At 50.4% G+C, this 13,099-nt stretch overlaps 1 protein-coding gene across 1 annotated transcript; it reads right to left on the reverse strand.

Moving 5' to 3' along the window:
- Positions 1–9,416: 9,416 nt before the first annotated feature.
- LOC119363406 (histone H2A.4) lies at positions 9,417–10,490 on the reverse strand. The gene is made up of 2 exons (XM_037628753.1): positions 10,212–10,490; positions 9,417–9,938 (listed from the first exon to the last, which is right to left on the reverse strand). The coding sequence occupies exons 1-2, from the start codon at positions 10,398–10,400 to the stop codon at positions 9,720–9,722; spliced, it is 408 nt and encodes a 135-aa protein (XP_037484650.1). The 5' UTR covers positions 10,401–10,490; the 3' UTR covers positions 9,417–9,719.
- Positions 10,491–13,099: the final 2,609 nt, after the last annotated feature.

Raw genomic sequence — 13,099 nt, forward strand, 5'->3', positions numbered from 1 at the left:
AAACATGGTACATACTACCTAAAAATAGTATATATACTACCTAATCATTATTATATACTACATACTACATGTGCATACTCTTGGTTTCAATAGATACAACATACAACATACAAAACGCAAGTGCATACTCATCAAGTCAAACTCGATTTACTTCACAATCAAGCTCAACTCGATGAGGGAGCATTTGTTCGACGAGTTTTTGTGCATTGTTGCATAAAATAATAATTTTTTAATGAGTTGTGATGCAGGCTAAATGAGCAAAGGCAAGCTATAATAATATAAAGGCACATTTAATTACCGTGACACATGCACGCATGACAAATGCCCACGTACTCAGCAAATACATATGCATAAAATATAGGTGCAGCTAATATGTGTACATGCACACGGTCCTGGACCATGCCATGCACATATACATACGTATTTGTGTATTTGCGGCCAGCCGCAAGCGCGTATACTTCTCCAAATACCCCCATGAATGCGGGCATGAAATACGTGAAAGTGTTGCATTGGGTCCAATATGCACTTACACACCAACGGGCTGAGTTTTTGGCTAGTAAAACTTTCATGAGCACGTACAAGGTTTGTTTGGTAAGTTCGTGCATGGTAAGAAGTACTTGGGCACTGGAAAGGAAGCTTTTTTTAAGATGGAAAGTTCAAATCTTGCTGATCAAGATGAGGCCGTGTACTGGCCATCCTCTGGGTATATAAATACGGGACCACGGCTCGTGCACAAGGGGACAGAAGGAGACGCGCCGAGATGGCAGCGTCGAGCAAGAGAAAGGAGCCACATTGTAAGACAATAAGTTTTGGGGAACCAGCACAACCCTCTAGGGGTGGCTTATCTCATTATATATAATGGTTGTGTTACAATATGTACCATATACGTACATAGGTACAGAAGCTATACATAGTCTAACACCCTCCCTCAATCTTAGCCACTTTCTAAAGAACTGAGAAGGGTAAGATTGCGCCTACAAGCCTCAAACTGTGGCAGCGGTAAAGGCTTAGTGAAGATGTCTGCAAGTTGATCCTTAGATGAGATAAACTTGATCTGGAGTTGCTTCTGTGATACACGTTCCCGTACAAAGTGATAGTAAACTTCAATGTGTTTCATTCGGGCATGAAATACTGGATTTGCAGAAAGGTATGTAGCACCGATGTTATCACACCAAAGAATAGGAGGCTGTGGTTGAGACAAACCCAACTCCTGAAGCAAAGACTGCACCCAAATAATCTCTGCAGTAGCATTAGCCACAGCCTTGTACTCAGCTTCAGTACTGCTACGTGACACAGTAGCCTGTTTCCGAGCACTCCAGGCGATCAAATTAGAGCCAAAGAATACTGCATAACCCCCCGTGGATCGCCTGTCATCTGGGCTACCAGCCCAATCTGCATCAGAGAAGGCCGAAAGGACCCGAGAGGAAGTCGGCCGAATATGCATACCAAATGTCAGGGTGAACTGAACATAACGAAGAATGCGTTTAACAGCAGCCCAATGAGTATCTCTGGGAGCCTGAAGATACTGACAAACCCTGTTAACAGCATAAGAGATATCTGGTCTCGTGATCGTCAAGTACTGAAGTCCACCAACAATGTTCCTATACTCTGTGGCATCCGCAGGAGACAAAAGCTCACCATCAACAGCTGTTATCTTGTCGGTAGATGACATGGGTGTGGTGGTCGGTTTGCACTTCAGCATGCCAGCTCTCTGTAACAACTCCAAGGAGTACTTCTTCTGCGTAAGGACAAGACCAGTAGCACGAGAAGTGACCTCAACTCCAAGAAAGTAGTGAAGCTTCCCAAGATCTTTGACCGCAAAATCAGCACCAAGAGAGCAGACAAGAGCATCAGCAGCATACTGAGAAGAGCTGACAAGGATAATATCATCGACATATACCAAAAGATACATAGTGACTTCTGGCTTCTGTAGAAGAAATAACGAAGTGTCAGCAGTAGACGGCACAAACCCATGAGCACGAAGGGCAGAGGCAAGGCGGGCATGCCAGGCACGAGGAGCTTGCTTCAAACCATATAGTGCTTTGGAAATACGACAGATATAGTCAGGACGATCAGGATCAGAGAAACCAGGCGGCTGTTTCATATAAACCTCTTCCTCCAAAAATCCATGTAGAAAAGCATTCTGCACATCAAGTTGACGAAGTGACCAACCACGAGAAACAGCAATGGAGAGAAGAAGCCGAATAGTGGTAGGCTTGACGACAGGACTGAAGGTGTCCTCATAGTCAAGACCATGACGCTGCCGAAAACCGCGAGCAACAAGTCGCGCTTTGTAACGCTCAATAGATCCATCCGAATGCTTCTTCACTTTGAATACCCATTTTGCGTCAATAACATTTACCCATGGTGGTGGAGGAACGAGAGTCCATGTCTTGTTACGAAGAAGAGCATGAAACTCCTGCTCCATAGCCTCTCACCAATGTGGAATGCACAGGGCAGCCTGATATGAGCGAGGCTCAGAAGATGGATCCGCAACAGCAGCAGCCAAACAAGCAGCCAACCAAGCAACCGTACCATCCTTACGTTCCTTAGGTTTGAAAATGCCACTGCGACTGCGTGTATGTGGTCGGGACACAGGAACCACCGAGGTCGACGGAGCAGCCTGCAACGGGCTGGAGGACGGCGACGTTGACGAGTCAGCCGGTGACGAGGAGCCAGTCACGGTAGCCTCGGACTCGGTTGGCGAAGAAGGCCGACCCACCGGCGAAACCGGCAGAGCAGACGAAGCAGCTGGCGACTCCGGCATCACAGACCTGGCCGATGGCGAGCTCGGCATAGTGGGTCATGGCGCGGCCGGTGTCGCGGGCCGATCCGCTGATGAAGGCGACGTGAGGACCCGAGCCGCGGGCGAAGACGGCGTGACGGGCCGAGCCGCAGGCGAAGACGGCGTGACGGGCCGAGCCGCGGGCGACTCGGCGGCCGCTGGCGAAACGGACCGAGCAGTGGAGATGCTCGGCGCGACGGGCTCGTCGGGTGACCATGCATGGGCACGCGAATCGATGCCATGCAACATAGGGCGATCGACGTGCCCACCAGAAGACGACGATGATGATGGTGAATCCTCCAACAGCTCCAAACGAGCTCCACGTCCGGTTCCTGCACCATGGTTAGGTAACAGCAAAGGAGAGTATGCAACATCATCAAATTGGTCAGAAGCAACAGAGGATGAATGCAGGGATGGTGGTTCGACAGTGGACACAGGAAGGTTGGCAAAGGGAAAAACATGCTCATCAAACACGACGTCCCGAGATATATAGACACGATTAGTGGGAACATGAAGACATTTGTAACCTTTATGAAGAGAGCTATAGCCAAGAAAAACACACTTCTTAGAACGAAACTCAAGCTTGCACTTGTTATATGGACGAAGATGCGGCCAGCAAGCACACCCAAATACCTTGAGAAAGGTATAATCAGGTTGTTCATTAAGGAGAACCTCAATGGGAGTCTTCATGTTTAAAACACGAGTAGGAGTACGGTTGATGAGAAAGCATGCAGTGGTGAAAGCATCACTCCAAAACCGAAACGGAACAGATGCATGGGCCAAAAGAGTAAGACCGGCTTCAACAATATGACGATGCTTACGTTCGACTGAACCATTCTGCTGATGTGTATGTGGACATGCTAAATGATGAGCTATCCCAAGCGACTGAAAGAAAGAGTTGAGGTTGCGATACTCGCCCCCCTAGTCTGACTGGACATGAATAATTTTGTGCTTGAGAAGACGTTCAACATGTTTTTGAAACTGAACAAAAATATCAAACACATCAGATTTGCGTTTAATAAGGTAAAGCCAGGTAAAGCGACTATAAGCATCAACGAAACTGATATAGTAATTATGACCACTGACAGAAGTCTGAGCAGGACCCCATACATCTGAAAACACAAGTTCTAAAGGATGTTTCACCTCACGACTGGACTCCGAAAAAGGAAGTTGATGACTCTTCCCCTGCTGACAAGCATCACACACTGCTACATCTTTATGACTAGACAAACTAGGAAGCTCATGACGACGCAAAATATGACGGACAATAGGTGTGGCCGGGTGACCAAGACGAGCATGCCACTGTGACGGAGAGACCCGAACTCCACTGAAAACACGAGCGACACCAGGATGCTCCAGGCGGTAGAGGCCCTGGCACAACCGCCCACTAAGAAGAATGTCCCTCGTGCCCCGATCCTTAATAAAAAGATCAAAAGGGTGAAATTCACAAAGCACATTATTATCACGTGTGAGTTTAGGAACTGAAAGAAGATTACGGGTCACAGATGGAACTCGAAGAACATTGCGAAGCTGAAGACTCCTATTGGCATGTCTAGTGAGAAGAGATGCTTGACCAATATGAGAGATGTGCATACCTGCTCCATTGGCGGTGTGGATCTTGTCGGAGCCATGATAGGGTTCACGAGTGTGAAGCTTCCCCATCTCGCTGGTTAGATGCTCTGTCGCCCCAGAGTCCATGTACCAGTGTGGATCGATGGAGTAGGACTGAGTGTGTCCCTGTTGCTTCTGCGGCACGGGACGATCAGCCATGGCGACCTGACGGGCATTGTTGCGTGTATCTTTGCCGTCATTGCCAAGACCAAGGAAGCTTCGCTGGAAGCGCTTATGACACTTGGAGGCCCAGTGCCCATCGCGGCCACAAAGCTGACACACACGTGGACCGCCAGCCCCCGGTAAGGTCGCAGTAGGTGGGGGGGCCGAGGCGGGCGACGGTGGCAGCCCCAAGGGAGACCGAGGTGATGAAGAAGAGCGGCCACCCTTGGTGGCGGCGTTGGCCGAGAGGGAGCCAGTGCCCCTGGTGCGGCGAGTCTCGACCCGTTGCTCGGTGAGAAGGAGCCGAGAGAAAACCTCGTGTGCCAGCATGGGTGTCGAGTTGCCCCGCTCGTTGATGATCTCGACTAAGGCATCATACTCCTCATCAAGACCATTGACAATAAACGAGTTGAACTCGGAGTCGGTGAGGGGCTGTCCAATGGAGGCCAATGTGTCGGCGAGGCCCTTGACCTTGTTGTAGAACTCAGTGGCAGTGGAGTCAAGCTTCTGACACTCTCCAAGCTGACGACGGAGTGCAGAGACACGAGCCTGGGACTGCGCTACAAAGGTGCGCTCAAGGATGGTCCAGGCCTCATGAGACGTCTTCGCGAAGACAACAAGGCCGGCAACTGCCGGCGAGAGCGACCCCTGGATGGAGGAGAGGTTCGCTTGGTCCTGCCCCGTCCAGACGCGATGGGCCGGATTGTAGACCGGACCGTGCACGCTGTCTACCAGCGCGGGTGGGCAGGGAAGCGATCCGTCGACGTAGCCTAGCAGGTAGTGACTCCCCAAGAGCGGGAGAACCTGCGCACGCCAGAAGATGTAGTTGTCGGCGGAGAGCTTGATGGTGATGAGATGACCGAAGTGAAACGGCGGCGGCGAAGACAATCCCATCGAGGAGGCTGCCTGGGGTGCAAACACCATGGAGGCAGTCGGAGGCATCGAAGCCGATGCGGGAGGAGGCGGGACCGCAGCCAGGGCGGGCGCCGCAAAGCTCGCGGCCGGTGCGGACGCCGCAAGGCCCGCGGCCGGGGCGGACGCCGCCAACCCCGCCAGCGGGGCAGTGTGATCCACTTGCGGCAGGAGCGGCGGGACGACGCCTGCGGAGTCCACAGCGGACGGCGGCGCCGCGGTGTGGACCACGAGGTCACGCCCAAGCGAGGGCGCCGGCGGCGTGGAGAAGACGGAGCCGATGCTCCTTGTCCCGATCGGAGCCGGAACAGAGACGGCATCGAGCGGGAGGTTGAGCAGAGCCGCAAGAGAGGCCGGGAGGAAGCCCGCAGCAGTGGAACCGATGGTGGCGGCGCTCGACATGGCGGCGGCGCGACCGGTGGCGCGGCGGCGGCGGCGGCTGCGGCGGCGGTGCGGGTATTAGGGTTTAGAAGCGGAAGCGATCGTAACCTAGCGTGATACCATGTAAGACAATAAGTTTTAGGGAACCAGCACAACCCTCTAGGGGTGGCTTATCTCATTATATATAATGGTTGTGTTACAATATGTACCATATACGTACATAGGTACAGAAGCTATACATAGTCTAACACACATGATGGAGAGCATGTACGGGCAGGTTTGAAGACAAGGTCGCCATGTACCTGGCGGTTGCGGATGACGTACCGACCGCAGACGACGCGCCCACGGTAGCGGCGCACTCGCTAGGCATCAAGCACGCTGCTTGGCCCTGTCCGGCGGGGGTTGCGACGGGGCAGAGCATGCATGAAGGAAAACACCCATGGAGGATGGCGTGCACTAATTACCAATAGCTTATCTCAGGTCAGATACCTCTTTGTATTTGCATGATACACACAACCAAGGAGAAACCACGCAGAAAAGGAGACGGACCCGGGGTGGCCCTAGGACGGAGTCATCTCGCACCCGGAGGCGGCGGACGACGCATCCGGTGGAGAGGAGCCCAGGATTCCAGGGGAGAGCGGCGACACCCTCGCACACATGGATGCATGCTAGAACAAGGAGGTGTCCACACATCGACCACCGCCAGCGACCACCGCCAGAGACTACTTCGCCGGTCTAGAAGACTACACCAACATCGTCGAAGATTGCCTACAACAATCCCTTCATCTTCAGGCATCACACTCCTGTTTGGAGATGACTCAGAAGCAGCCAGAGCTCGCGAACAACGTAGCCCAACCGCTAGCTCTGGGTATCTACCAGGGCGGTCTACATGTCCCCGATGAGCAGGTCACAACGCACAGGTCATGGCGAACAGGTCTCCAATGCACAGGTCCTCGGCGAACAGGTCATCGGTGCACAGGTCCATGACGCACCGAACAGATCTCGCGTCTTGCTTCCCGGAGGAGACGACATGGCAGAGCTGGAGCTCGCGACGATGTAGCCCGAGACAGGTCCATGACGAACAGGTCTTTCCGGTGCACAGTTCCATGGTGCTCTGATCATGGTGCACATGTCTGGTGTCTTGATTCCCAGAGGAGACGACATGGCAGAACTGATGCTCACGACGATGCAGCCCGAGACCGGTCCCACCCATGAAGGCGCACCCACCATGGCGAACAGGTCCTTGGCGTACAGGTCTCGGCGTGATACTTGTCTCAGCAAACTACCGAGTACGGCGTTTAGCAGAGACAAGGCACCCACCATGGCGGACAGGTCCTCGACATATAGGTCTCGGTGTACAGGTCCATGGCTTCCTCGGCGTACAGGTCACCCTTTGATGTAGCACCTGCCAAGGCAGCCTCTACGACGCCACCTTTTGTAGATCACGTGAGCCAGTGCCCTTGTCTTGGCAGACCAACCAGACGGCATTTAGCTAATACAAGGTGACACAACCTCTACAACATCTCCCCACGAGCTCGACGGGCGACGTCCTTGATAAAATAGACTGCCATAAACTTGGCGTTCAATCAAGTAAGACGCACCATCAGGGCGCACAGGTCATCGGTGTACAGGTCTCGGCGTACAGGTCCACGGCGTCGCCGATGTACGGGTCCCCATTCGGTGTATCACCCACCCAAGGCGACGAAACCTCTGCAACATCTCTTCACGAGTTCGCCGGGCGGCGTCCTTGACAAAACGGACTGCCATAGACTTGGCGTTCAATCAAGTGATACGCACCCATCACGACGCACAAGTCATTGGTGTACAGGTCCACGGCGTCGCCGGTGTACAGGTCCCCTTCTCGGTATAGCACCCACCCAAGGCGACGTGAGCTCTACAACATCATCTCCCACGAGCATCTCAGGCAGCATCCTTGACAAAACGGACTGCCGTAGACTCGGCATCCAATCAAGTGAGGCGCACCCATCACGGCAAACAGGTCATTTTGTGTACAGACCCATGGCGTCGTCGGCGTTCAGGTCACTCTTGGTGTAGCATCAGCCCAAGGCGATATGGCCTCTACGATGTCACCTTTCTATGGCCATGTGAGGTGGCACCCTTTGTCTTGGTGGACCGCCGAATAATCGGCGTCCAGCCAAGACGAGGTGCCAACCACACCGGATATGCTGATACGAGCGAGCGTTGGTTTTACACCGACGCCGATCTCCATAAGGATACTTCTGCGAGGCGAACCCCATGCGTACCCCGACGAAACCACTATATCGTCAAGAAGTCCGAACCAAGCAGGACTCGTGGTACTCCCACACCAACTACATCAACGCCGTCAAGACCGACAAGGCGCGATGGCAAGGGCGAGCATGGCTAGCACGAAGCCATGTTTTGAGCGGCACATGTACCAACGAGGACACGGGCTTTGTCGCTGCTCACACCACACACCATCATCATCATGCATGGAAAACGCGAAGCGAAGACGACGAAGACAACCACACGGCTTAATTGGAGGTATCTCGCGTAGCAACCCACGTGAGTAATTAACCGGAAACTTTTCGAGGCCCCGGGAACCAAGAGACCGCACATCGCCATAGTCAGTCAGGACGCGCTAGTAGGCCACGGAGCGCAACCAATTTTCTATGGGATCTTATAATTTTGTTCATCAAAAGAGATAAATGAAATATTTGTTCCCGTATCATTTTTTTTTTGTGTATTAAGGTACACTGGCATGCCGGCATTTTTCTTTTCCCCGACGCATGAGAGAAATCAAACTCCCGCTCTTTCCCATCTCAGGAAGTGCATTAATAGATTTTTCTCGTGTCAAACACTGGTTCCTAGAATGCCACAGCACATTCTCTCTTCCAGCGCACATCTAAATGAGTTCTAGTTATTGCACATTTAAGTGGGTGAATCAAGCATAGAGAGATAAGGAAAAAAATATCCACACGAATTACAACACAAGATCAATGACATAGAAATTAGATGTGCAATACTACTTTAGCAAAACTGATTTCCTATACACATTGAGCCGGTGGAATAAGATACACGTCGAGGGAAGAGCGGTCGCGTCGACGCTACACCTGAGCCGTCGATTACTCGATTTTTGGCTCAGACACACGCAGTATGCCATGCGCTCGCACTTCGTCCGTCATGCATCTACCTCCACTGCCAAGGATCGCAGCGACTAGTCACTTCGTTCTACAGATGGTTGTCTAAAGCAAGCATATGCAACGATCGTTGTGGGATGCAAGGATAATAATTTGAAATCAAGTTTGTGAAAATATAACGTTGCATAATGGAATCCGTGGAGCACTTGTAAGTCCAGTTAAATAGTCAGTTTCGTGATTGCTTAACAGCACGTTCTTCAATAATTCCAGCCTGCATAGCCAAGAAAGGGGGATGGATCTTGGTAGATATCATTCGTACAGCACGACAAGAAATACCAAATTTCCTAAAGCACGATGTAAAAAACCTATAACGTTTACATAACCTATCACCATGGATCCTTCAGGCAAAACAAATAAACGGTACGATTAGAAGGAGGAGCTACAAATTTGGTAGTAAGCTTAAAGTTGAGTTCCTTTCAATTTCTTCAGCCATAGAAACCGGACAGGATCAAGCAGCCTTACATCTGAGTTTAAACACCCGAAAATTTGTTTGCCATATTCACAGCCATGGGATGAAAGCAACTAATCCGACCACCAAACTAGAAATTTTCCTAATACCAAGCCATCCGGGACTCTCCTGAAAACCAAGACACTAAATCCTACGAGTACGAACAAGAAACTCCTTCGTCTTTTGTGATGCAAATTTAATCCATGGTGCAGGCGGTGGCAGCGAGGAACAGGTCAGGGCCTCAGTTGTCGTCGTCATCGACGGTGGACGCCTTGGAGGAAGAGGCCTTCTTGGGGAGGAGGTGCTGGTGGATGTTGGGCATCACACCGCCGCTGGCGATGGTGGCGCCGCCAAGCAACTTGGTCAGCTCCTCGTCATTGCGCACGGCGAGCTGGATGTGGCGGGGCACGATACGTGTCTTCTTGTTGTCCCTGGCGGCGTTTCCGGCCAGCTCCAAGACCTGGGTCAAAGGGGGAGGACGACCAGATTAGAACAAGCAGCCACCAATGCAATGGATACATAGGAAAGCACATCGATTCCACACCCTAGAAACCTTATCTTGACGAATTTGGACAAGAAAATAACTCCGATTTCGACGCATTGCTATTAACAGACGGCACGGTTCTAAACAGATCTAAGAATAGCCCGATTTGTCGGAACCAACGACCGAACCGGATCAAGGAATAGAATACCGAGAGAACCGGGGCAAGGATGAGACCCGCGAGAAACGCACCTCAGCGGCGAGGTACTCAAGGACGGCGGCGAGGTAGACGGGGGCGCCGGCGCCGACGCGCTCGGCGTACTTGCCGGCCTTGAGGAACCTTGCGATCCTTCCCACGGGGAACTGCAGCCCAGCCTTGGAGCTCCTGGACGTCGCCTTCTTGGCCGCGCCGGCGCCGATTGCCTTCCCACGACCGGCCATCTCAGCAACCGAGGAGGGGAACGACGGGAGCCGCAACTGGGAGGCGGAACGCGCGAGGGGACAGGAGGCGGTGGAGGCGAGAGAGACGCAGGTGGGAGGTTTCGTTCAGCGCCGGGGGGGAATATATAGGAAGGTGGGGACGGGGCGGCAGCCAATGGGCGGCGATCACGCGGATCGCTGGTTTAGGCCGTCGGATGCGCGAGATTGGACGGCGGATGGAACGGAGCCGCGAGGGTTCGGATCCGGAAGCGGCGGGAGGGCAGGGGCATATGGCGCGGGGGAAGGTTTTCGTTTTGGACTTTTCGCTGGAGTCCAGGTCTCTATGGGAATCGACGGAGTGGTCACGTGTTTTAATTTTTTATATGGCCCACTTGTCGGTGTTATTTCTTCTGCAGTAAAGATGGGTGCTTGGTCCACCAATAATGTAACACTAGATCGGAATCGCGCCTTGGCGCAAGGGTGCCGGTGTCAACGTTTTGATCAAGCAGGTAATGCTAAATAGTAGTAATTCACGTTAAGCGTATGTTATTAAATTTATTATCACTAAGAGTGCCATGGCGCTCAGATAATTTGATTTCATGCCCATGATAAAACAGAAGTATTTTAGCTTGTTCAAGAGCAACAGGACATGAAGTTCAGTGTAGAAGAGTAGAGCCAGTGGCAGTGAGATTACAGGTGCATAGAAAGTCACATGTCATAGGACACATAGTTTTACATGACAAACACAATAGTTAATCCATTGAAACATGACTAACACAGTAGTTAATCCATTGAAATACATACTGCTGGGCAAAAGAAAACATCAATTACATCTTAGATAAGATAGTAACTTAGATAGCTAGCTCGATGTACCATTATATTTGACTTAGTCAGACCCCTATATATAGAGAGAGATTTGAAAGCTGTGGATCACAAATAGAATTGGTGATGGCTACTACACATGGGACATAGATATATTGCAAAATGATTTCGCAGACTGATGTATCCTTCCTTCTGATTGGCCATGTTGACCGTTTCCAAATAAATCTTTGCGTGCAGTGTATGCAAATTCGGTCCTAGCGTGTTCGCTGTCAAATTGTTTAGACAACAAAAAAATGAGTTATCCTTCTTGAGTAATCACCACCCAAGATCCATACACATATTTTAGAATATACCTTGTCTCTATGGAGTGTGGTCATCCGCCGCAGTTTGCATTTCATGGAAACATAGCTGTCAGGGGGTGCTATACATGAGATTTATTAATGGGCTCATGAAGAACCAAATAAAACAATCCGAGGAAGTGTCACACACCGACATTTCGTCGAGCGACTTGGATCCAGCAGCGGTGGAGAGAGAGAGAGAGCACACTTGTCAAAGGCCTTCATTGTCCACTTCTGGGGACGCGACCTGGTCCAAGACGGCATGGTCCTGCTTCCACCGCTGCTCGTGCTACTGAGTGATGGGGAGGCAACAACTGCTTTGAAATGTCGTGGTGGAGGAAGTGGCGAAAGCTCTCCTCTCCATGGCGCTCTTTCATCGACGGCGACACCTTCAGCCGGTCGGAGCAGTGTTTCCCAGAAGTCTCAATGGTGGGTACCTCTCTGCGAATCAGCGAGAACTTATTTATTAATAGCATCTAGTATAACAAAGGTTTTGTACAAAACCCAATGGATATACAATAGAAGCAAAGCGATGTGGGAAGATATGGCCGCCAAATAATTTTAGCTGAACAAAAGGAAAAATCCTCAGCACTCAAATATACTTAAGTTTTTAGTCTCTCTATCAGATTGCACACATGAGCATAGACATTTGGCCCATGTATCTAAGTACTAAATCTTATCCATATAAAATAAGGCGGTTCTTACCACAAAGTCAATCTTGATGCCATTACAACAAATAGCCGTATGTAGCTGCTTTTGCACAAACTAAGTACCAGCACATATATACTCTTACTCTTGATATGAAATAATCATGTAGAGAGACAGATGACGTACTTTCTCATTTCAACATGGATTAATCACAGATCATCCCAAAACGTGTAGCTCAAGAAGATAAAGAATATGTGCATTCAAAAGAAAAATCAAGTAGGTCGCAAAGTACCACATGTACCACCAGTGACACATGCGCATATCAAATAATCACAGGCTAGCGGATAGTAGAGAATAAATTATGCACGTGCAACAACAACGCCAATCCAAGTTGGTCGCCTGATGGTAAACGTGCTGGTCTGGAAGCAAACCAAGGATGACCTGCTCCCAAGATCCATAGCAAAGCTCATATTCAGAAAGGAAATGGACTACTAATACCTGCATTAATATGCACAAAAGTTTATATTTTGTGCGAAAAGAGAATTCAATTCATAAACTGTAAACACTTATGAGTGAAACTTAAATAGTCCGTCCAATGATTCTTAACAGCAATCCACTTCTGACATTTAAATCCTAACTAATCAGGGTAATTGTTCTTTTCTGACAAAAAAGGGTAATCATTCTTAATAGCAACACACAACTACAAAACCAAGAAAAAACTTAGTAATTCTAACAGGCATGAATGAATAGCAAAAAGGGAGCAGGACAGAGAGATACACACATAGAGTGTGAGGCATGAGATCATCACAATAGCACCCCATGTTCAACGAATTGCAGCTCTGGCTTACCGCTCACACTGCATCCACGACTCTATTGGTTCACTATATGAAGCAGCAAAAAAGGGGGTCAGAG

This window comes from Triticum dicoccoides, chromosome 2B (genome assembly GCF_002162155.2).
Source record: "Triticum dicoccoides isolate Atlit2015 ecotype Zavitan chromosome 2B, WEW_v2.0, whole genome shotgun sequence".
Taxonomy (NCBI): domain Eukaryota; kingdom Viridiplantae; phylum Streptophyta; class Magnoliopsida; order Poales; family Poaceae; genus Triticum; species Triticum dicoccoides.

What these genes read in the sequence shown, in the direction of transcription:
- LOC119363406 (XM_037628753.1), bottom strand. Translation starts at nt 10,400, where the DNA reads ATGGCCGGTCGTGGGAAGGCAATCGGCGCCGGCGCGGCCAAGAAGGCG. An exon ending in TTGAGTACCTCGCCGCTGAG is followed by an intron (nt 9,939 to 10,211) that starts GTGCGTTTCTCG and finishes CCTTTGACCCAG; the next exon opens with GTCTTGGAGCTGGCCGGAAA.